At 41.6% G+C, this 25823-nt stretch overlaps 1 protein-coding gene across 3 annotated transcripts in view; it reads right to left on the reverse strand.

Annotated features, from left to right (window-relative positions):
* The window catches only part of PREX2 (phosphatidylinositol-3,4,5-trisphosphate dependent Rac exchange factor 2), a 286239-nt gene extending 262169 nt beyond the window's left edge, over nucleotides 1-24070 (reverse strand). The window contains exon 1 of one of the 3 annotated variants that reach the window (XM_067712136.1): nucleotides 23564-24070. In XM_067712136.1, coding sequence (XP_067568237.1) covers nucleotides 23564-24049 — 486 coding nt within the window. In that variant the 5' untranslated portion in view covers nucleotides 24050-24070. The remainder of the gene's footprint in view (nucleotides 1-23563) is intronic. The other 2 variants (XM_067712134.1, XM_067712135.1) reach the window with 2 other exon arrangements.
* Between the last annotated feature and the right edge of the window lie 1753 nt (nucleotides 24071-25823).

Consider the following 25823-nt stretch of genomic DNA (forward strand, 5'->3'; position numbering starts at 1 on the left):
GATAAAATTAATGATGATTAGGCAACTTGAAACAACTGACCAAATATATCGTCCTATAAGATCAATGACTGTGGTACTGTAACTCTAGATTTGGGAAGAAGCAACAAGAGGGAACCATTTCCAGGACCATAAAAGACTAGTATGACAGGTGGTCTAGAGGCTTCTGGCTACTACTGACATGTCCAAGTCCAGTAACAGCACACTGAGGGGCCCATCGACAAAATCCTCGCCTGGCCTGGGAATGAGCATTCCTAGCACCATGGGACAAACTGGTCAAGAAATGCCTCCCAAACCTTGGTCAAAATTAAGACAGAGAGGGAAGGGATTGTGAAATAAAGCATGTTGGGCTTCCCTGGTGGCTCAGTGGTTGAGAATCTGCCTGCTAATGCAGGGGACACGGGTTCGAGCCCTGGTCTGGGAAGATCCCACATGCCATGGAGCAACTAGGCCCGTGAGCCACAACTACTGAGCCTGCGCGTCTGGAGCCTGTGCTCCGCAACAAGAGAGGCCACGACAGTGAGAGGCCCGCGCACCGTGATGAAGAGTGGTCCCCGCTTGCCGCAACTAGAGAAAACCCTCACACAGAGACGAAGACCCAACACAGCCAAAAATAAATAAATTAATTAATTAAAAGAAGGCTCAACATTAAAAAAATAAAGCATGTTGCCCACCACCCAGCTCTACGAGAATGACATCATCAGCCCCTGCAGTTGCTGACCTACAGCACACACGCTGGAAAGAATTCAGGGCGAAGAACTGGATGAGGCACCTGTGCTGTGGACAAACTAGCAGAACAGGCCGTCAGATACTTGGATGTTTTCAGGAGAAATGTTTTATGCACCTGGCTTCGGGCAACTTCCCATACTTAGAAAAGCACTAAAATCATCAACTGAGATGGCTGTTCCTCGTGAGTAGGAGCAACTTTCTACCAAGGTGTGTGCCTGACCGCACGTACCCCCTTCGCCGAAATCACATATATACTGACCTCTCCCCTTACCTCTTTGGAAGTTCTCAGAACTCTCTGAGGCTCTGTCTCCTGGGTTATAATCCTCAGTTTGGCTCAAATAAAATTTTCCATTTCTTTCTTAGATTGACTGTTGATTAATTTTTTGTCAATAGCATCCATGCTGAAGGGGAAAATCAGAAAATCCCTCAACTGCAGAGAAAGACTGTTCTGGCCCATGACTGGTCACTCTTCCCATTCCTGATCATTTTGACCAATTCAATAATGTCTTTCTTTCTAGTGATGCTTTTTAAACTACTCCACAGATGCCCTCCAATTCTCAAATCATTCTGTTTTCCTCTTTGTCATCTCAGAGCTCTGTCACTTTCCAGGGAAGCAAGCCAACAACTTACTCCATACTGATCACCTTTTTAGGGGCATTGGAAAAACATTACTTATCTCCATCTTGATTGATAACGTATGCTAATGCCATTTATTCATTTCCCTGTATTTCTCAACCTTACCTGCACATTAGAATCAGGTAGGGAGCTTTTTCCAAATACTAATTACTGACTCTCCACTCTCTCTCCCCCCTACTCCAAGATCCTAATTAAATTGGTTGGGAGGAAGGCCGTCGTCCTATTCTCCAGTGGTTTAGTCTTTCCAATATTTGACAGGCGTAATGGGTTGGACTCTCCCAGTCCCACCTGTCCCCAGTAGAGCCATTCCTGCAATCCATTGCTAAAAGCCAATCCGCCAGATGACTCTGATCAAGGCTCAATTCTGTGACTTCCTTGCTCAAAAGCCTCCCCTAGCTCTTCACCGTCTACTAAATTAGTTCTAATCTACTTCTTCTTGCACACAAGGCCATCCACCGTCTGACCCCAGGCCACCTCAATCACTCACTACTCCCCTACATCAGTCCTTCAGTGGGACCATTTTAATCACTGCTCTACAAAAGCAAAGTCATGGAATGAGGAGGCCTTTCCAACGATTCCCATCAGAAGTGTCATCTACCCCCAAAGCACAGGCCTTTATGCTCTGTTACTAGAGTGATCGATGAAAGAGAATCTGTTTGCATTAGGTAAATTAGTATAAGAACGTAACCGCTAAGTAACTGCAGATAGGGCCAGCTGTGTGAGCATGTGGTGGAGGAAAAGGGCCCTGCACCCCTGCTCTGTCCTAACTCCCAAGGCTCTAGCTGGCTGTGAGCCTCACGGACGGCACAAACCGCTCACCATCTCGGAAGAGAAGACTAATTTCCTCTTGATTTATTTCATATCCCGTACTCTAAAGACAAAAGACGATTACTTCTTGATCAAGAGAACAGGAGTTTGTAGCTACTAGTGTGAGCACTGTTAGCTCCAGGTATTTTTGGTGTATGTTCCCAAACTGTCAGCCCAACCGAATCTCCGGAGGGGACTGGTGGGGCTGAGAACTGCAAAGCAAAATGCCAGCCTGCATTGGTAAATGAGTTCCATCAGACACAGAAGCCTGAAAACAGATTAGGGGTATTGTTATTTTTACTGGGATAGATAATCCCACGTCACTGAAAGGCTGATGATCATGGCAGTATTTCTTCCTATGAATAGGAATTGCTTTTGTTTGAGGTTTGGGGTTTTTTCATTCATTTTTGGTTTTGATGGGGGGTGGCTGTTTGAAGACCAAACTCTGTCTGAGTCTTACACTGTTTTACATGAAATTTGGAGACTGGGATTTCAAGAAACAGATCTTAACCTCACTCTCAACAACTGCTACTCAGACATAACACCATCAAGTCGGTCAACAAAGCCACTTCGCTCTGCATCTCCCAAAATGGAGTGACTCATTTCTCTCATTATTTTTCCAAGCTTCCCGAATCTCTAAACAAATAACACAACAGTATAAACAATCAAGGAGAAGAAGAATTTAAGGTGATGGGAATTAGAAAAAATTGAACTACAGAAACTTGAATTACAGGGCATTAAGACGGAGTCAGGCTCAGATGATGGGCAAAAGGTCCTCCAACTCTGTTCGTTCTGTCTGGAGTCACCCATTCCACCTGTGTCCACCTGGGACCATAAGCGAACTGAAAGACAACCCTTCTATTGTTTACACAACGGCAGCAAACCGAACTTGCTGACCGAAATACACAGCAACTTTCACACAAGTCGTCAGGAAAGTTTTCAAGCTATTCCTAAGGGCACAGTCTCTAGATTAGACGAGACTTGATTTATTAAGAAAGGTCCTGGTGGCTGGTAAGTATTCTTCTAAATTACACAAAAATCGTAAAACATTAATAAAACTTCCTCGGTGGAAAATGAACCAAGGGAGCAACTATAAACCAACTGGCTCAAATGATTATTCTCATCACCTAAGGAAATAGGTTTAATAAAAGTAGTTACAATCTGCTTCTCCTCGGGTTACAAATATTGGTCCTCATCTTGATTATTATAGGATCGCCTGTCCCTCGGAAGTCATCGTAAGCCTAAAGTCCGTACTGGAAGCTACTCTGTGATTCAGTGCCAGAGGATCCTGCAAGGCAAGGGGTAGGGGATGACCAGACAGCGTGGGAAGGGGTCAAGCAACAGGAACTACATTTCTCAAGTGTAAGAGGTGGCTGAGATCCCCCGAGGCTGCTTCCTTGCCTCTGTGTCACAGAGTGCAGAGACCTCAGCTGTGTTAACCCTTGACCCCAGTTCCTTTCATGACCCTCTGGTTTGTCCAGATGTTATCTTAGACCAAATTCTACATCCAGCCTGGCTTCCCAGTGACCACCCCCACGGCAGGCATTCGTTCGTTCTGCTCTTGAGCAATGAGCTCCATCAGCGCTCACGGCCTCCTCCTGGGACTCTGGGACTCAGGGCCCGGACAAGGACTGAGACACCGAGCAGAGGGAGGGGCAGAAAAATCCCAAAGCCCCCAAGGCAGAGCTACTGACGGGACTGAACATTGTTACAGCGTGGTGTTCTATATCTGATTCCCTCCCAGGCACTGTATCTCGCATTACATCATTAGACAAGCCTACTTGCCTTTAAGCCCGCTGCGTACACTCTGTACTAACTCTTGTGGTTGGTCTGCTACAATGGCTGTTACCGTTAAGGCGGACTGAGTCCCAGTTTTGTCAGCATCACCCCACACTCACAAAACCAGTGCCACTGATAAAGGAGAGATAAGAACCCCAAGTTTTTCCTTACTTTGAAAGGAAGAACTCGGGGTTTTCCTTACTAGGCAGACAATTCACAAATGTCACAAAGAAGTGAACGGAAAAGGTTTACACTTTCTGTGGTCATTGTGTTTGCACTTCCTCTTAACTTGTATGATGTATTAGCCATAGAATGGTCTCCAAAGAGAAACGGAAGAGGAAGGCACACAACCTTATCAAAAAAATCCAGCCAGCTCAATCCCTTCCCTCCAGTTACACTTCTGTGAAGTCGAGGATAATTATTCACCAGTTTCTATTCTGAAGTTGGTCACGACGATAGTAATAAATCTATTTCCCTTCCTTCAAGCTACGGATTTCAGGGAACTAAAGCATGAAGCCCCACAAAAGGCTGATTCAAAACTATCATTTCTAGAAGGAACCCTGAAGAAAAATTCAGGATCAGAATCTGAGCTCCCAACTCTCTTGACAGCAAGGCAAGAAACAAGGTCCCAGGATGCTGACGAGAAAGGGAATATTTTCCACAGTCCTCAAGTGACCTCCCACTCTCCCAGCCTCTGGCAGTGGTTCCCAATCACACTTCATAGGCCAGTGAGGATCTGCATCCAGCTGTCCACACTGCTCAAGGGAGTCCTTCCGTAAGACCACCAGGGAGACAACACCATGGGAACAAGGAGGGTTGAGGGTTGCCAGGTACATTCCTTACCTTCCCAGGCCCTCTCAGGAAAAGACCTTTTATCAGAAAAATGTACGGAAAGGACTTCCTACCTTAGCTTTTAATACATCTGAGGTCATCTAAGGTAAGGGTTAGAAAACTGACTTCAGATCATGCTGTGCCTTAAAGATCTCCAGCCCCTCAGCCCCCGTCCATGCCTCCAGCCACTCGGGGCTAAAGGATACTTCCTTTCCAGCAGAAGCTTCTCTGCCAGTGGAGCACGGCACAAAGCACCAGCTTCCCACCAAGGCTGTATTCTAACATCGGCTGCAGTTCCCACCAGACGCCAAGCTGCCGGGACCTGAAAACCTATTGGCAAACACTCTGTCAGCTCCTCAGCGATATGCATACGTCACAGAGTGAGGGAGAAGATTTTGAGTTTGCACCTCCAAAAAACAAATGTTTATTATATTAAAGTTAGAGTACTAAACGGTGACAGCAAAAAATTACCCAGTTAAACCCTTAAGTCTTCGAGTCACCATGCTTTTGCTAATCTGTTCTGTTAACTCTATTAGCAATGTATAACTGGGTGGAATTTCACCACTAAATTACAATTATATGGAGGAGTGAAAACAAGTGACCTGATTAACACTTTGCTCTTGAATATTGCCTATTAAGGTTAACAGTAAAAAATAAAAGTTATTTTGAAATATTTTTAAAGAAGGACACTACATAATGATCAAGGGATCAATCCAAGAAGAAGATATAACAATTGTAAATATTAAGGCACCCAACATAGGAGCACCTCAATACATAAGGCAAATGCTAACAGCCATAAAAGGGGAAATCGACAGTAACACAATCATAGTAGGGGGCTTTAACAACTCACTTTCACCCATGGACAGATCATCCAAAATGAAAATAAATAAGGAAACACAAGCTTTAAATGACACATTAAACAAGATGGACTTAATTGATATTTATAGGACATTCCATCCAAAAAGAAGAGAACACTTTCTCCTCAAGTGCTCATGGAACATTTTCCAGGATAGATCGTATCTTGGGTCACAAATCAACCCTTGGTAAATTTAAGAAAATTGAAATCATATCAAGTATCTTTTCTGACCAAAACACTATGAGACTAGATAGCAATTACAGGAAAAAACCTGTAAAAAATACAAACACATGGAGGCTACACAATACACTACTAAATAAACAAGAGATCACTGAAGAAATCAAAGAGGAAATCAAAAAATACCTAGAAACAAATGACAATGAAAACACAATGACCCAAAACCTATGGGATGCAGCAAAAGTAGTTCTAAGAGGGAAGTTTAGAGCAATACAATCCTACCTCAAGAAACAAGAAACATTTCAAATAAACCACCTAACCTTACACCTAAAGCAATTAGAGAAAGAAAAACAAAAAAACTCCAAAGGTAGCAGAAGGAAAGAATTCATAAAGATCAGATCAGAAATAAATGAAAAAGAAATGAAGGAAATGATAGCAAAGATCAATAAAACTAAAAGCTGGTTCTTTGAGAAGATAAAGTTGATAAACAATTAGCCAGACTCATCAAGAAAAAAAGGGAGAAGACTCAAATCAATAGAATTGGAAATGAAAAAGGAGAAGTAACAACTGACACTGCAGAAATACAAAGGATCATGAGAGATTACTACAAGCAACTCTATGCCAATAAAATGGACAACCTGAAAGAAATGGACAAATTCTTAGAAAAGCACAACCTTCCAAGACTGAATCCGGAAGAAATAGAAAATATAAACAGACCAATCACAAGCACTGATATTGAGACTTTGATTAAAAATCTTCCAACAAACAAAAGCCCAGGACCAGATGGCTTCACAGGTGAATTCTATCAAACATTTAGAGAAGAGCTAACACCTATCCTTCTCAAACTCTTCCAAAATATAGCAGAGAGAGGAACACTCCCAAACTCATTCTATGAGGCCACCATCACCCTGACACCAAAACCAGACAATGATGTCACAAAGAAAGAAAGCTACAGGCCAATATCACTGATGAACATAGATGCAAAAATCCTCAACAAAATACTAGCAAACAGAATCCAACAGCACATTAAAAGGATCATACACCATGACCAAGAGGGGTATATCCCAGGAATGCAAGGATTCTTCAATATACGCAAATCAATCAATGTGATAAACCATATTAATAGAAGGAGAAAAACCATATGATCATCTCAATAGACGCAGAAAAAGCTTTCGACAAAACTGAACACCCATTTATGATAAAAACCCTGCAGAAAGTAGGCATAGAGGGAACTTACCTCCACATAATAAAGGCCATATATGAAAAACCCACAGCCAACGTCGTGCTCAATGGTGAAAAATAAACCATTTCCACTAAGATCAGGAACAAGACAAGGTTGCCCACTCTCACCACTACTATTCAACATAGTTTTGGAAGTTTTAGCCACAGCAATCAGAGAAGAAAAATAAAAGGAATCCATAACGGAAAAGAAGAAGTGAAGCTGTCACTGTTTGCAGATGACATGATACTATACATAGAGAATCCTAAAGATGCTACCAGGAAACTACTACAGCTAAGCAATGAATGTGTTAAAGTAGCAGGATACAAAATTAATGCACAGAAACCTCTTGCATTCCTATACACTAATGATGGAAAATCTGAAAGAGAAATCAAAGAAACACTCCCATTTACCACTGCAACAAAAAGAATAAAATACCTAGGAATAAACCTACCTGAGGAGACAAAAGACCTGTATGCAGAAAACTATAAGACACTGATGAAAGAAATTAAAGATGATACAAACAGATGGAGAGATATACCATGTTCTTGGATTAGAGTAAACAACACTGTGAAAATGACTATACTACCCAAAGCAACCTACAGATTCAGTGCAATCCCTATCAAATTACCAATGGCATTTTTCACAGAACTAGAACAAAAAATTTCACAATTTGCATGGAAACACAAAAGACCCGAAATAACCAAAGCAATCTTGAGAAAGAAAAATGGAGCTGGAGGAATCAGGCTCCCAGACTTCAGACTCTACTACAAAGCTACAGGAATCAAGACAGTATGGAACTGGCACAAAAACAGAAATATAGATCAATGGAACAGGATAGAAAGCCCAGAGATAAACTCACGCACATCTCGTCACCTTATTCTTGATAGAGGAGGCAAGAATATACAATGGAGAAAAGACAGCCTCTTCAATAAGTGCTGTTGGGAAAACTGGACAGTTACATGTAAATGAATGAAATCAGAACACTCCCTTACACCATACACAGAAATAAACTCAAAATGGATTAAAGACCTAAATGTACAGCCAGACACTATAAAACTCCTAGTGGAAAACATAGGCAGAACCCTCTAAAATATAAATCACAGCAAGATCCTTTCTGACCCACCTCTTAGAGAAATGGAAATAAAAACAAAAATAAACAAATGGGACCTAATGAAACTTAAAACCTTTTGCATAGCAACAGAAACCATAAACAAGACGAAAAGATAACCCTCAGAATGGGAGAAAATATTTGCAAATGAAGCAACTGACAAAAGATTAACCTCCAAAATTTAAAAGCAGCTCATGCAACTCAATATCAAAAAAACAAACAACCCAATCCAAAAATGGGCAGAAGACCTAAACAGACATTTCTCCAGAGAAGATACAGATTGCCAACAAACACATGGAAGGATGCTCAACATCACTAATCACTACAGAAATGCAAATCAAAACTACAGTGAGGTATCACCTCACACCAGTCAGAATGGCCATCATCAAAAAATCTATAAACAATAAATGCTGGAGAGGGTGTGGAGAAAAGGGAACCCTCTTGCACCATTGGTGGGAATGTAAATTGATACAGCCACTATGGAAAACAGTATGGAGATTCCTTAAAAAACTAAAACTAGAACTACCATACAACCCAGCAATCCCACTACTGGGTATATACCCTGACAAAACCATAACTGAAAAAGAGTCATGTACCTCAATGTTCATTGCAACTCTATTTACAATAGCCAGGACATGGAAGCAACCTAAGTGTCCATCAACAGATGAATGGATAAAGAAGATGTGGCACATATATACAATGGAATATTACTCAACCATAAAAAGAAACAAAACTGAGGGACTGTAGTGAGGTGGATGGACCTAGAGTCTGTCATACAGAGTGAAGTAAGTCAGGAAGAGAAAAACAAATACTGTATGCTAACACATATATATGGAATCTAAAAAAAAAAAAAAAAAAAAGATGGTTCTGAAGAACCTAGGGGCAGGACAGGAATAAATACACAGACATAGTGAATGGACTTGAGGACAAGCTGGGACGAAGTTAGAAAGTGGCATGGAGTTATAGATACTACCAAATGTAAAATAGCTAGCTAGTGGGAAGCAGCCGCATAGCACAGGGAGATCAGCTCGGTGCTTTGTGACCACCTAGAGGGGTGGGATAGGGAGGGTGGGAGGGAGACGCAAGAGGGAAGAGATATGGGGATATATGTATATGTATAGCTGATTCACTTTGTTATAAAGCAGAAACTAACACACCATTGTAAAGCAATTATACTCCAATAAAGATGTTAATAAATAAATAAGCAAACATTTTTAGACTTACAGAAAGAAATATGAAAGTAGTGGATTCCTGCATTTTCATCCTATATAAAATATCAAAAGACACACAGATTTTTATTCCCCATCTGCTTCATTCACTCTCCTTGCCATTTAGAGTAACTAATGTATTACACATTTTACTCATTTCTCCTGTATCTCCTGGATTGACTGGGAGCCCCATGAAATTAGGAATTTTTAATTCTTGTCATTGATATATCCCCTGAACCAAGAACAGTGATTGCCACACAGTAGGTGCTCAATAAATAGTCCCTGGAACATTAAGAATCAAAATATCTAGACTCTATGTTTTTTAAAACAATTATTGGAGAGGATAAATCATAAGGCTTGTCATATTAGAGCTATTATTTAAATTGACCTGACACATAAGCTATACTATGCTGAAAATAAGGTTTTTCGCAAATTAAACAAGTTGGTTTTGTAAACAAATTTAAAAAATCACTCTGATTCCATCCTCTGTTGTTCTTTTTTTTTTTTTTTTAGAATATTCTGAATGTCATTTATTGAAGTATGGTGCTATACAACATTATGTAAGTTACAGGTGTACAGTACAGTGATTCACAGTTTTTAAAAGTTATACTCCATTTACAGTTATTATAAAATACTGGCTATATTCCCCATGCTGTACAATATATCCTTGTAGCTTATATTATACCTAATAGTTTATACCTCTTACACCACTACCCCTTTATTGTCCCTCCCCCCTTCCCTCTCTCCACTGGTAACCAATAATTTGTTCTCTATATCTGTGAGTCTGCTTCCTTTTTGTTATATTCACCAGTTTGTTGTGTTTTTAGATTCCACATGTAAGTGATATCATACAGTATTTGTCTTTCTCTGTCTGACTTATTTCACTTAGCATAATGCCCTCCAAGTCCATCCATGTTGCTGGAAATGGCAAAATTTAATTCTTTTTTATGGCCGAGTAATATTCCACTGAATATATATACCACCTCTTCTTTATCCATTCATCTGTTGATGGACACTTAGGTTGCTTCCATATCTTGGCAATTGTCGATAATGCTGCTATGAACATTGGGGTGCGTGAATCTTTTCAAATTAGTGTTTTGGGGTTTTTTTGGATATATACCCAGGAGTGGAATTTCTGGGTCATATAGTAGTTCCATTTTTAGTTTTTTGAGAAACCTCCATACTATTTCCTGTGGTACTTTTTAATAGACTTTTTTAGTTTTGTATTTATTAAAAAATTACTGCAAATTTCACTTAGACATTAAGTACTATAATATCATAGAATTGAATTTAAAGTCTGGCAGGCTGGAAAATAATTTGTAGTGAGAATATATAACACAATAGAATAAAGCTATGTTTTTCTTTAAATCTTGTTAGCAGATTTTCCTTTTTAAAAAATTTATTCAAACATCCTGACTGACTATCTGGATCTCTCCTAACATTTGCTTATGTTTTCCTAATGCCACGAAAGTTGAATCTGACCTAAATCCTCAACTATAGAAATGTGTATGTTTAAAATTAAGAATCCATTCAAGTATTAACCTAACTCTCAAATTTTCTGACAGTCCAACTGATCACGTTCCTTATAACTAGGTCACCCTTAAGTACAAACTAAAAAAAAGGGAAGTAAATCCCCAAGAATATTTGCTACTCTCAAAAAATTTCACCATACAGAGAAGGTACAATTTATATGTGAGGATTATTAGCTCACTGAAAAATGTACAGGAGAAATGTCAACTTCTCATATTTCAGTAGAAAACTATACTCATCCATCCATAGCATGATTCCCTTTTGGACTCTAAGATTATACCATTATACGGTTGTACTAATTGTCCTTGGTAGAAACTAAGGAAAATGCCCCTATCTAAATAACAGGGCCTATCTATCTAACTTCATTCTGTGACTACCTGAAGGCCAGTTACCCTCCCTCATCCAACCCATCAAAAGAAGTAGGCTTGGCAAACAAAACACTCCAGGAATAATGATCATTTAACTCTGGGGATTCACTTCATTTGTATTTAAATTGCATTAATGCTTTCTACCAATGTGATCTATACAATATCCACTGAATGCCAAGCAGTACATACATTTTGGAGACTAGAAAGGGTGTGTGTGTGTGTGTGTGTGTAAAATTGACACTTGTCTCAAATATTTTATGATTTAATCATATATGGAATAAAACATGAGCTATATTTAACGCTGTCTATATTTAACTGCTTCAAACCTGCTGTGAAGTACTAAGTAAATAAGCACATGGAGATCCCAACTGACCCAAAAGGAATTCAATTAAACTGAAACTAGTCTCAGTAATAAGGTACGTTACCAATGCGAGAGCTAGAGCTGTCTATTTTTTGAAGGTCATTGCATTTCCTCACTTCTGTGAGGGAAACTCCTGACTTCTGGGTAATCTCTGGCTCCTGAGTGCTTGCCTGGCTCTGACCCCTGTCTTGGGTTGACAGTGAGCTTCTGCTGCTCGCTTGCTCTTGAAGCTTTGCCTGAAACGAACTACTGTTCCTTCCTGTCTTTTAGCCTCTGTGTACCTCCGGAGTCAACAAGTTCTGTGTCCCGGTCCCAACACCTGCCTTGGTTTTCCTAGTCCTGATTAATCACACTGCTCCCACCATCTAGAAATGCCCAGGCCAGCGAATCACCAGCAACACAATGGATCTGCTCAGAATCCCCACTCTCCCACTTAGGAGCTCATCAGGGTGTCCTCAGGTGTGAGTTACAAGGATATAAGCCTTGAAGGGAGTTGTGAGTTACACAGGAATATGCAGTGCCTGACACGAAACAAACACAGAATAATGATTTCCAGATTATCCTGGGACTTTTTTTTTGTCAGGGGGAGACTTCCAAAAAATTTTTAAAGCACACAAAATCTCCAAATCTCTCAAATTCTTCCCGTAGTCAAAGCCAATGGGGGAGGGGGGAACCTTTAGGGAACCCTTACAAACATATGTAAAGAGATACATATATAAAATATGAAAAGGACTTCTATATGGGCAAGAATATATCATTTTAGGGTGAAATAATCCAAATGGTATTTTAGTACAATACGTTCTTACAGTAAAGGAATCCAAGAATTAATATAAGTGATTTTCTGAGGAATGAGCCTACAGTATCACTGACTCCGAAAAGGTGGCAGAGACTACTCTTTGTCTCTCAGTATGAATTCTCCACTTCTTCATTTTAGTATAAAACTCCCCACATCTCAGCTGTACACATGGCTGCCCAACTAGACACTACATTTCCCGGCCTCCCTTGCAGCTGATTCAGCCGTGTCATGTTCTGGCCAAGCCGTGTCATGTTCTGGCCACGGCTTGAATCTGGCTGATTCAAGCCGTGTCACTGTTCTGACAGTGCAAGTTATGTGTGGAATGTGTCTCCCACCATCAGTCCCTCTGGGGCTGGAACATGAAAGTGGTTCTGGCAAGCCAACTTCAACCATATGGATACTGGCTCTCTGTCCTACAGACTCTGATTTAGTCGGTCCTAGGGGACGGTGGAGCAATAAGATAGAAGGACCAGAGAGGTCTCTGAATGACTTGATGGAGCTGAGCTGCTCACTCCCCTGGACACTGTTGGGCAACAGTATTGAAAAATTAAATAACCAGAGCGCCAAGAGAGGATGCAAGAAAGGCATGTTGATTACATACCACTTCCATATTCACACATCATCCTTCTGTGTTGTTTAAACTACTGTTGTTTGGCCTCAGAGAAAGCAGCTGAACAAACATCCTTATAAATATATATAATAAACACAAAAATTCTGGCCTTCCGGAAAAAGAATTATAAGTACAGGCTTAAAAAAAAAACTGTTCTTTTTCTAAAGAAAAAATCCAAAATATACCAGTAGAAAAGAAGAGCAGAGTTTTAGCATAATCCTGGGAAATCATTGCTGAGCTAGAGAAGATTCATTAAAGAAAAACTACAAATAAATTTTAAATATTAAGATTACTCTGTTTGACAAGACAAAGGCAAAAAAATATATTAAAGTTTGCCAATTTGTTAATAATTTGCATAAATCAATAAGAATTTGGAAGCAAAATGTGAAGTTTCAAAAAAATGACTAGGACAGAGTTAGATACAATAAATACTGATTTATCTTATGGGCCTATTTTTGATACGCTACATGTTAGATTTCTTTAATAAAGAAACGACTCCATTTTTGTTCCTCTGTCATCCTCAACATGTGACTTCTATTTCATGGTCCAAAATGGCTGCCCCATCCCTGCCATCAACACCTCATACCAGCCAGGGAGAAGGGGGAGAGTGCATAGTCTTTTGTTATAAAAGAATACCTTAGAAGTTACCCATGCTGCTTCTGCTCACAATCCGCTGTCCAGAACCAGAACCAGGACACACGCCCACACTTAACTGCAAGGGAGGCTGGGAAATGTAGCCTTAAGATGGACAATCATGCTAAAACTTTTATTACTACAGAAGAAAAAAATAACGGATATTGGAGATAATTAGAAGTCTCTGCCAGAGATCTCATTATTAAGAGGGACAAGAAAAATTGAGATAAAGGTGTATCTAGAATATTCCAGAAAATGTGTGAAATGTAAAATATATAAATAAAAAATATTTCTATATATATTAAAGTTATACAAAGTAGTCAAACATGACATAGATATACAGTGTATAAAATGGAAGTCCCCTTTACTCATAATTTCACCTCTGGGAAAATAATGAGTTATTAAAATAATCTTGGAATGTGTGGGTGTGGGACTAACGTTTAGGTGAAAATAATGTCTTTCCATAGCTCTTCCCCTAGTGTTACTGACAGAAATAAAACTTTGGAATGTGAGATGTCATTTTTGGAATCCTAAGATTTCTTTCTTTGGGGCAATAGTCTCAAATAAGAAAAAAACGAGAAACCAAGGGAACAAGAAACTAAGGCCAAGTGGAGGCATTACAAGGCACTGAAGGAAAACATCAATGTTTCTTGCATAATCACTGAAAATGTGTCACCATCTATAAAGCCTCTCCTCCTGGCAAGAAGACAAGTTAAATAGATAATTAAACTCACAAAAGTGGCAAAGCAAAGTCAAACATAGATATCAACCCTCATCTGAACTTCTCAGAGAAATGAAGCTTTAAACTGAATAAAAATGCTTACCCATTCATATTCTATATTGCTAGATTTTTGCTATAAACTCAGAAAATAGTTTCATACCAGTATTCTAAATTTAACCAGCTGGAGTCATTTCTTAAGTATTATACCATTTAACCTTTTCAAATGAAGGGCTTGCCTTTTCATGGAAAATATGCATTTAGCATTAACGACAGAACATAATGTCCCTTGGGCTTAGATATTCTCCAATGAGATAGGTCCTTTTTTGTACACTATACTTAGCTATACGGCAAGGCTAGAATTAAAAAACTAATTATTCACAGATTCAAAGTCTGAAATCATCTATACTAATCAGAAGTGTTTAAATATCAGAACCTCAACGTATCAATTTTCTTAAAATCACAATCACTGAACTCATGGATCAAATGCAATAGTTCATGAGAATGGGGAAAAAATTAGGGAAAAAATGTTTTTATTAGATGTGTCAGGATTTGAATGATTTCACTCAAAACCATAGGAAAAGTGACCCAACCACACTTTCAAGCAAAGAAACATTTACTAAGTTGAGAATAATAAAAATGCATCTGTTATGAAAAGTAAATATTATAAATAAGATTTTTAAAGAATTAATAAAAACAAGAACAACAATTTTTAGGTCAAATAGGTTATACCCCAAACTCAAGCATAACAATCTTATTTGGTATTAAAATATAATGCCAGGTATGGAGTAAAAGAACACTCAAAAGACAAGTACTAAGAAAAAATGTAATCAGACTAAAATGCTGTCAGATAAACCAGTGTTTCTTGTTTAAAAGTGTGCACAATGATTGCTATGTGCATTAAATGTAATGCATAAATTTAATACAATTTGTGTCATGATTTTAAAAAATGATTATGTCATTATTTCCAAGATTTGAACCTAGTCATAACAGAGGTAATAATAAATCAGGGGAACTTACTTCCCTCTTCTGACTTCTAAATTTGTATGTTGCATTTTAAAAAGTCACATTTCACACTTCACAGTTCACCTACAGAAGCTGATTTAATTTTAGGCCAGCCCTGTGAGATAGTATCGAATGTGTTTTCCAAATATGCAAGGAGGCACAAAGAGGCTAAGTGAGGTGCCCAAAGCTACACTGTTCGTAAATTTCAGAGCCAAGACTTCAACCCTGGGTCATCAGGCCCCCTAACCTAAACCCATGCTCTATACCGTGCTCTTCACCCCACTGTCCCAAGGCAGGAGAGAGAACCGCTGGTGAGCTGTCACAGGGGGATGCAAAGGCCACCCCAGTAGTCTCTGAAAGCGCTAGACTAAAGGAGAAGCGGAATTTTAAAAATATACGAGAGACAGCTTGCTTGCTCTTAGGCTCTGTCATGACATTTTTCTGTGGGTATGTTCCATGGCATACCACGGGACATACCAAGTGCCTTCCTTACCTCCCAGTGCCACGGGGACTCTTGATTTACCAGAAGATTCATCTGACTTCCACAATGCTCTGCTACAGCTGCTTTAGTTCCCTGTATTTATCTATCGTCTCCTTCTCCTTGGCTATACTCATCTCCCTCAAACATCCCTAGACAAAAATTATCCCTTTATGTTAATAACCTATTTCTCCCCTTGCATTTATCACCAACCTCCTTGAATAGCTTTTCCATTCGTCTTCATCTCCTCAGCTTCCACTCATGTCATGTCTTCCAGCTCATTCTTAGGCTTCTGCTCACACATGCTCCTGAAGCCAAAACCCTAATGATGTTCTAACTGCCAAATCCAGTGGCCTCTTCAGTCTTCACACTACCTACTTCTGTAAAACTCTGAGAGTTGAAAGAAACCTTTCCTCTGGCAACTAGATCCTTCCTTGGCTTTCAGGAGATCACTCTCTCCTGGTTCTTTGCTTCAACCTTTGACAGCTCAGTTCAAGTCACCAGGGCACTCTCCTCTTCCCCTAAACTTTAAATATCAGCTCCCTACATCCTACTCTTGGTTAGCATGTTTTCTTCCCTGAATTGCTCCCCTTGTGCCATCTCATCTACCTGATGGCTTCAATATATATGATTAGTTATCAATACTTTGTAGATCTCTAAATGCTTGCCTAAGTTCCCAATTATTATCTTCAGAAATCACAGCAGAATTTGCAGCTCAGCAAGTTGAAAACCAAATTCACTCTTCTCCTCCTCTCTGCACTGTTCTGCCCCTTGCATTCCATTTCTGAATTAATGACACACCCCATCCTATCTTCAAACTAGAGGCCACCCTAATGTTCTCCATTCTACTTAAACCTCCACTTCTGAGTGAACGTAAATGCTAAAGGTTCTACCCAAGAAATGTCTCGTGGTTGTTGGGTGTTGACGTTTTGTGGTTTGGTTTGATTTTGTTTGCGTTTTCTTTGGGTTTAGTTCTTTATCTTCATCATCGTTTCTACCTTAGATCAAACATTCCACAGTTCCTACCTGGACCAGTGAAATGGCAGAAACTCCTAATGGGTAACCAGACTTCAACTTTTGCTCCTCAACCCTGCTGACAGAATTCTCTTGCCAAGAAACATAACTAATCTCAATAAAGACTACTCATTTTAATGTCATCAAATTATAACACAGTATAATTATGCAGATGAAACCTTAAGACTAAAGACACATCCCTCTGTACAGAGAGTCAGTTCTAGCCACATGATTAACACTCCAAACATCAGAATTATGCCAAGAGCCCCATTTAATTCACAGTATGTTTACTACAAGAGTCAAGGCATCTTAAGGGCTGCTTCCTGACACCACCCTCATGAATACACACTCAGGCTAACGACTAGAAAAACAGAACCCAGTCAAGTCAGCCCAGGAGTAGTGCCCAGTCAGGGGGATCAAACAGGAGCTGTCTTAAGGCTTAGGATAAAAACAGGGCAGGGTCTGCAGACCCTGAGAGCAAGATCACTTTGCCAGGAGCAGAAATCTGTGTTACACAACTAGACGATGTTTGTGTTTTGTGTCGTTTCCGGGATTACTGGTCTGTGCTCCCCTTTAGTAAACAGTAACAACTCTTTGAAGGTTATAACCTGTCCCAGATTAAGATGAGCATGTGGATGACCAAATAGGCAGTGTAGGCTGAGGGCCAGGGAGGTGGCGGAAATAGAGAACGAGCAGAAGGAATCCCAAGGCCAAATGCAAAGACACAGATTCAGGGAATCTTGGCCTGGCAACTTCTTCCCGTGAGAGACCCCCTTCCCAGTGCCAACCTTGGAGGTCTCAGACTTGTTTATTATTATTACTTGTTTTTTGGCTGCACTGGGTCTTTGTTGCTGCACGTAGGCTCCTCTCTGGTTGCGGCGAGCGGGGGTGACTCTTCATTGCGGTGCGCGGGCTTCTCACTGCAGTGGCTTCTCTTGTTGAGCGTGGGCTCTAGGCACGCGGGCTTCAGGAGTTGTGGCTTGTGGGCTCAGTAGTTGCAGCTCGCGGCTCTAGAGTGCAGGCTCGGTAGTTGTGGTGCACGGGCTTAGTTGCTCCGCGGCATGTGGGATCTTCCCGGACCAGGGCTCGAACCCGTGTCCCCTGCATCGGCAAGCACATTCTCAACCACTGCACCACCAGGGAAGCCCTCAGACTTGTTTATTATTAATAAGAGAGCAAGCGTCCCCTCACAACTGATTTCCCATTGGCTTTAGTTGAAGTCAGAATTCTTAAGAATGGAACTCTTCTCAAACTGGCCTGAACTTACCTTATCTCCTACCAAGAGCCGAAAAGCATACAGAAGTGTTTATCCCCATTAATGAAGAATGTTTCAGCGTCTGGAGCATGTCAGGGCATGCCAGCACCCCCGGGCTGCTGTACCATGGTCACCCTCAACGCGGTTACGCTCTCAGGGGGGATCATTCTCCTCCGAGTCTGGCACATTCCTCCTCGTCCCTCAGGAGCCAGCTCTATTATCACCTCTTCCCCAAACTTCCCTCGACCCCAGGCTGAGGGCGGCCCTTGATGCCTCCCTGACACTTTGCTTATTACTCTATCATTTCACCTCCCACACGGCATTGTGCTTATTTGGAGACTGAAGGTTCGCCCTGCAACGTATGACTTTGAGGGGGATACAGATCAACCCATAACATAAGCCTAAGCATAATGTGTTGAATCTATTTATCTTTCCCTAGAAACGTCGGATCATGACTGAAAGCAGCTGTTTTTGGATTCATTCGAACCCCTTTGTTTGCTCCTGCTTTATTTGTCCGTTTGTTTTCTTGAGCACCTGCTATTTACAAAGCACCGTGATGAGGCCAAGAAAAGCGTACAGAGGAAGTAAATGCATCCCTATTCTCTCAGAGTTTACCATACAGAGGAGGGGTTTTTCTAACTGTTTAAACAATAACACAAATCAGAAGGTGGGGCTGTGCTGGAAGATGCCAGGGTGGACGGCCTGAAGCCACACAGCTCAGCTCCTCCGACCTTTTGTGAGGACCCCTGAAGCCGAACCCCAGAACTCAGAAGCTCTCAGGAGTACCCTCTGAAAGAGCTAAGAGATGCACATACATGAAGCCAAGTCAGATAAGAAATATGCAGTTGCTCAGTATACACTGTAAAGCACCGTACTAACTCTGGCTGTCGTCACATAGCATGCAACCTGCTGTCACTGTCTTGAAGCCAAGATTACCATGGGAAGGGCCAAACTGACCAAAGGGAAACACACGGAGAAGAAGCAGAGACTCAGAGACACAGAAAAAGGGCAGAGGAGAATATAATAGAGACAAAACTCAGACACTCGGCATGGCCAACACCTGTGGCTCTGTATAGCAATTAGAGACAGGACTCAAGATTCTGGGGTATCTGAGGTCAAAGCTCAGACAGGTAACAAATTTCTCAATTTTTTGCTTACAAGACACATAGCTCAAAGTTTTTGTCTTAATGTGCCCATAACAGGGAATAACCATGCTTTCTGATTTGCCAGGAACAATCCCGGTTTACATCTGTTTCCCTGTGTAATTATTAATAGCACACCCTTGCACCCTCAGAAGTGTCCCAGTTTAAATAAAAATTACATGATCACCCTGCCTCAACGCCACTTGCCACAGTGAAATGTGTCTACACAATCTTCCAGGCCTGGTGCAAAATTCAAACGTGAGACCTTTTATTCAAAAGGCAAGACCAAAAGTGCTATTAAAGGTACTGAGGTGTAAAGCTGGGTTTTTTTCTTTTGTGTATCTGCTCTGCTCACACCCTGTTGTCCCACTGGACTTCACTTGCAAAGCCCAAGCCCAAGTTCAAAGATAAAATGAGCAAGAATTGCAAGACAGTGATGGCAGAGCATCAAACTAAGCTTGAGGTCCTTCAGAGTGGGTAGCCCTGTGCGACTGTATAAGATGCAACCTTGAAATCGGCCCTGGTTGGCCTTTTCTCCAGAAAACCAGTTACCACCTACGACTGTCCAGACTCTGGACATCAAATACTGGAAATTAGGTCCATAAAATCATTTCTTTGAGAAAAAATGTTTTCGAGTACTCTAATGAAGAATTTCATTTCCCAAGCAAAACAAGAACATAAACAAATTCCATCACTGTCTACCATTTTATCTACAACCTAAAAATAATGAATCCAGATAATGTCCATGGTCCCAAATGAAAATTTAGACTACAATGAACTGAAATAATAGTGTGTTACAATGTCTTTAATACCTCGATGCCAGATTTAAATCATGTTTCTCTTTTTTTTAAATAAATTTATTTTATTTATTCATTTTTGGCTGCATTGGGTCTTCGCTGCTGCGCGCGGGCTTTTCTCTAGCTGCAGTGAGCAGGGGCTACTCTTCGTTGCGGTGCGTGGCCTTCTCACTGCGGTGGCTTCTCTTGTTGCGGAGCACAGGCTCTATGCAGGTACTACATGTTGAATTTAAAGCTTCTTATTACATAATACATATGTGCCTGAGTGAAACTTAAGTAACTTCCACTGTCTATACAGACCCAATGGAAAAAAAACAAAATCAGAAATTTACGGATCATTGAGGAACTGTCCTTAAAAATGGGTGGGAGGTTTAGAAGATGGATGAATTCACTGATTCCTCCATTCCTTCGTTCAGTAAGCATTTCTTGAGTACTTACAGTGTCACAAGCACTACACAAAAGTCCAGGGAAACACAGACGAGTAAAATGTGGCCCTGTCCTCAAGAAGCTTCCATTCTAGAAGAATGAGACAAAAGGAGACAAATCCTGCCTATGCCTGCTTTGGTGCCATGGAAGCAGTGACTACAGGGAAGAGTGGGTACCGAGCAGTGAGCACCCCAGCCTGGGCAGGAGGGAGGATGGGATCATGAAAGTTCTACTGAAGGAGATGAAGAGCCTTGAAATGCCAGTAGGAATCCAGCAGATTGCTATGCGCTACAGAGGAGCAGAAGAAGAGGGCTGAGGGACTTCCCTGGAGGTCCAGTGGTTAAGACTCCAAGCTTCCAATGCAGGGGACACGGATTTGATCCCTGGTTGGAGAATTAAGATCCTGCATACCGCACAAGAGGCCTGAGAAAGCCTGGCACATGGGAAGAGTGCACCACTCTAAATGACAGCAGCTTCAAGGTCAGAGCCTTGTTCAATCTAGAAGTGTGTGCCTGGGTGGTGACTAGAGAGAAGGTGCATATAGATCATACATATTGATGCATCTGGGGGAGGAAAAAGGCAACATTCATGGACTATCTGGGGGTCGGGGGATGAGGGGGGAGGTGCTCTCTCTTTAAAAGGCCAAAAGTTGGAAATGAGAAGAGAAGGCATCTTATTAAAAAAAAAAGTTTTCCCCTCAGGCCACATGATCATTTAATCAAGAGCAATAATACAAACTGTTTGCTTCTTTATGGGCCTGTAAGTAAAAATAGGTTCTCAGTAAAACCAAAAATATGTTTTTTCATCTCTGTAATAAAGATAAGAATTACCTTCACCCATACTGATGACTTGAAGCACTGGCAGAAATCAAAAACAATGACTAATCTAACAAATATTTAAATTTGACTTAGGAATTCATTATCCAATTTTTGCAGCAAATTTACCACTGCACTTATTTAATACTACAGGTATTTTTTTAAATAAATAACTTATTTTGTTTGTCTGCATTTCTGACCATTCCCTTAGGATGGATTCCTAGGAAAGGAATTACCAGACAAAAGGGTTTGAATATTCTTAAAGCTCTTGGTGCATATCAGTTCAGGATAAAATTAAAACTACATTGACTCTATCCACTGAAGGTAACCACATAAAATAAGTGAGAATGAAATGTTGCTATAAATAATACCCAAAAAAGAAAATCTAATAATGTATTATAAGTAGATCTTAGACTCAGAACGTTTATAAGACTAAAAGGAAGTCAGGGTTAACCCTTGTTTCGGAAGACTTTCAGGCCAATTAGTGTTTGTGTGTGTGTGTGAACGTGTACACAAAAAATAGCAAATAAAGAAAAGGAAAAGTGGAAGAGTCCATAATTTCTGAATGAGGTAAGAATGAAATCATAAAATGATCTTCTTGTAAAGAGTAAAATGCAATTTATTTTATACCTCCCATAATTTCTGACTTAACTCTATACAGAATTACATTATCAATTTTAATAATCAGGTGTTAAGATCAGAGGAAAAACTGATGTTTTAAATAAAGATCAACAAATTGGTTTTTAAGGTAGGTTAGGTTAGCTGTCTATTTCTGTAAATTAGGACTTTTTTTGCTCAGTATTTTTTCATACACCTCCTGAAAGGAGTAACTAATGCAACTTGAAGAGTCACCCAGATTCTTCAAAAGCCAAAGGACTTGGTCACCAACAAAGTTTCATGAAAGCCAAATCTGACGCTATGAAAAGTCACATTTCCTTAAAAACATGCTTTTTTGACATTGCTGCATGGAAGTGTACAACAATTCTATTTATCACCAATTACCAGTATATTCTCAAACACCCATACCTTTCCAAAGAATGTGGCCCCTGGGGGCTCAAGTATATTGATTTTAATCTGAGATGTCAACCAGAAGCCAACCTGTGCATCTCACATCCCTCGAGACAGTGTTCTTTCCTTCTTGCCTGAGCCAAGGAGGGAATTTCATGAGTTTCAGCAGACAGCTCACCTCTTTTACAAAGCTGAGCAGGAAGTCTGGCCTTTGAGACATTCCCCTTCAGACCAAGAGGGTATGGAATAGGGTGGTGGAAAGAGGAAGTTAGAAGATTTGAGGGAGATTTTAGCAAAGGCTAAAGGTCCTCAGTCTCTGAATGATGCTCTCCCGCGCATCTGGGCAGAGAGGAACCAACCCTCAGATTCTGTCTTTGCAGCGGCGAACAGAAAAAATTCAACTTTTGAGTGACGTCTAAGAAGTTTCCTTCACTCAGTTTTGCCCCTCCTGGCCCACACATGAATGAAATATTTTCAATGCAGACTTCCAGTGAGTCAAGCTGAAACTCTGAAACAAAGTTCCTGCGAGTTCTACGAAAGCTTTAAGTTGCTGGATGGGAGTTTTATTCTGCTGCTTTCCTGGGCTCAGTGTGAACACGGGACCCGGGAGCTGAACCCACGGGGGCGGGGGATTTAAACAGCAGATTTAAACCCCGGGGTTGGGGTGGGGGGAGCAGACAGTAGGGCGAGGATGCGGTGAGCACTACACGTGGCTTTCATATCCAACAGCTGCTGGACGTCATAACCCCGCTGCCCTCCGTACCCCTCACCAGAATCCTATGCTCCAAAGATTATTATAACTAAAGGGACTTCACTGCCATGTAATCTGAATTATGAACTCAAGCTCCAGAAGAATCAGGATATTTTTTTTTTACCTGTAGGTACCTCAATGTAGCAGACAGACTTTTAACCACCCTGCAAGAGTCTTCAAACAAAATCCCCGGGAAGGAAGACAAGGGAAAAAATAAAAATAAAAAAATTACACAACGCACTCGAGCAGACCAGGGAGGGGGGTAGAGAAGAGTGAGGAGAGACGGGGCAGCAGGGATTCCCTGAGACACAGCCTTCTCCCACGCGAGCTAACTTTTCGCCCCGGCCACTCGGCGCGTCTCCAGGCATTAAAAATGACTCCCGCCCCCGGGGACCCAGCGTCGGCGCGCGGATTCGGGTGCCCGCGATGCCCGGACGGGTCCCCGGTCCCCGCGCAGACAATGCCGCGCGAGCCGCCCGCGCCCCGTGTCGCCGAGAGCCCCTCACCGACACCAGGAACTCCAGCGTGCCCACGTAGTCGCGCTCGGTCTTCTGCAGCTCGCTGAGCACGCACACGCGCAGGCGGAGCTGCTTCTCCAGGTCCCGGGCGCTCTCGGCGCGGCCGTCCCCGCGGCTCTCGTCGCCCATGGTGGGCGCCGTACAGCCCGCCGCTGCCCCGCGCGCCCGCCGCTGCCCCGGCCCCGCGCGGCCGGCAGGGAAAGTTGCCGCCTCCGCCGGGTCTGAGGTGGGCCGGGCGACTTTACGCGCCGTGGAGAGGCCGGGGCAGGGGCGGAGGAGGGGGCGCTCGCCGGGAGTCGGGCGCGGGAGACTGGGGGCTGTGCCGAGGCCACTCCCTCCCGGGGGATGGGGCTCCCGCCCGGGACCTGCGCACCGCGCCCCGCGGCTCTGGCCTCGCACTGCCGGGGCTGGAGGGGAGGCGACTCCGGCAGCCCCAGCGGTGACTTGGACGTTAATCAAATGCTTTGTATCCATGTGACTCCGACCCTTTACCCTTCGCCAAATCTCAGGAAAAAGGAAGCACAACCCTGGGGAAGTGTGTTGCGTGCCAGCTAACTAAACACACACACGCACACGCACACACATGGCACACGCACAGTCAGCGCTGGAGATGGAATTGGAGATTCCCAAACCTAGGAGGACAGACTCCAAGACACAGCTCGAGGGTTGCTCCTGTGACTCCAGCCTATTGTTTAGCTTTCATGTGTTCTGTACAAATCCCGAAAGCAAAGAAACAAATCTCCACGGTTACATAACTCATGGGAACAAAAACAACCATGGTATTGACCCTCCCGTCTTTGAAAAGAAGCACACTGATTTTTGGTTTTATTCAGGCACAAAACAGGTTTGCTTTTAACCCCCCACACACACACACCCCACCCCCCGCCAGCTGAGAATATTTCACAAGGCGGATACCCTCCTGCCTGCGCTTGGAAAGTCAATTAGCATAATAAATGAAGACACTATGGGAAAGAGACAGCCTGGCGCATACAATAAACTCCAGATACAATAAGCATCATCCTTGCACAGTGCTGTTTTGGAGGGAGAGGTTTTGCATGTCTGTAACTTTTTTTCAACATCAAGATAGAATGTAAATTCAACCAGAGGCAAGAATATTTGTGCCAGTTTTGTTTCTGAGCTGCTAGGATTTAAGACAGTGTCACTAATTGAAAAGACAAAGCTGCTACTGAATGCTCATCAAAAGATATATAGATGCAGATATAGATACAAATACATAGATGTAGATATAGATGTAGAGCCTTAGGATTTGAAAATGGTAACACAGAGCGTGTCCTGATTTTAATGTTTCTGTTTATTGCCTTTTTTTACTTGGAAACAGAGCCAGGGCCTAATGAGCACTGAATATTCCCAATTAATTTAACAAGCAAGCAAAACAATCCATATATATCTTTGTCTTGATATTAACCATGTATATCTTTCAGAGTCATTTTTTCCTACTTAGAACAACTTTAAGTAGGAAAGTTCACCCTAGTGACATTTAAATAAATGGAAGAGTGAGGTTATGATGCAGAAAGTGGCATGTTCATTTGTGCCGATAGTTAGAAGCATTAACAAGACAAAAAAATTACGATGCTTTCCCCGTTATTCACGTCAAAATAATTATCAGGTTTCCAGATGATGTCTTTTCTGAGCGTGGTTTGTGATGAATCGCTATACCTCTCTGTAATGAAATAAAGAGGGACTGTACTTTTCTTATATGAAGGGCACAGTTTTTGAATGATGTGTGAGGAGCTGACGAACAAGATGCAATTTTCCTCTTTCTTTTGCGCATGGCTGTTTAGAGGTAGCATGAGCAGAGGACAAATCAGTAAATGTCTTCACACCCTGTGGCAGAAGAACAGGACGAGGCACATTAAAGAGCAGACCTCACAGCACCTAGTAAACAACAAACAAAAGAAACCAACAGAAGACTTAGGAAACACACACCCAGTAATGAAGGGGAAAATGAGACAGGACTGAACCTTTTCACCATGTACTACAGGCAGCAAGGAATGAATACATTTCCTCCCCCCTAGTCTGCAGCCTTCTCTAACGTAAAAAGTTAAGTAAATAAATCATGTTTTCCATCAGGAGTTCTTCTAGATAAAATAATATTTCTCTCTTACCAACTGTCCCAAGTTGAAGAACTGTTTATGCAATTTTCTTCCATCAAAAAAAAAAGTGTATACACAACCCACTAGAGAATGCTTCATAAAAAAAAAAAAGGCAATGGAAGCTAGCAGGAAAA

This window comes from Pseudorca crassidens, chromosome 17, assembly GCF_039906515.1.
Source record: "Pseudorca crassidens isolate mPseCra1 chromosome 17, mPseCra1.hap1, whole genome shotgun sequence".
Taxonomy (NCBI): Eukaryota; Metazoa; Chordata; class Mammalia; order Artiodactyla; family Delphinidae; genus Pseudorca; species Pseudorca crassidens.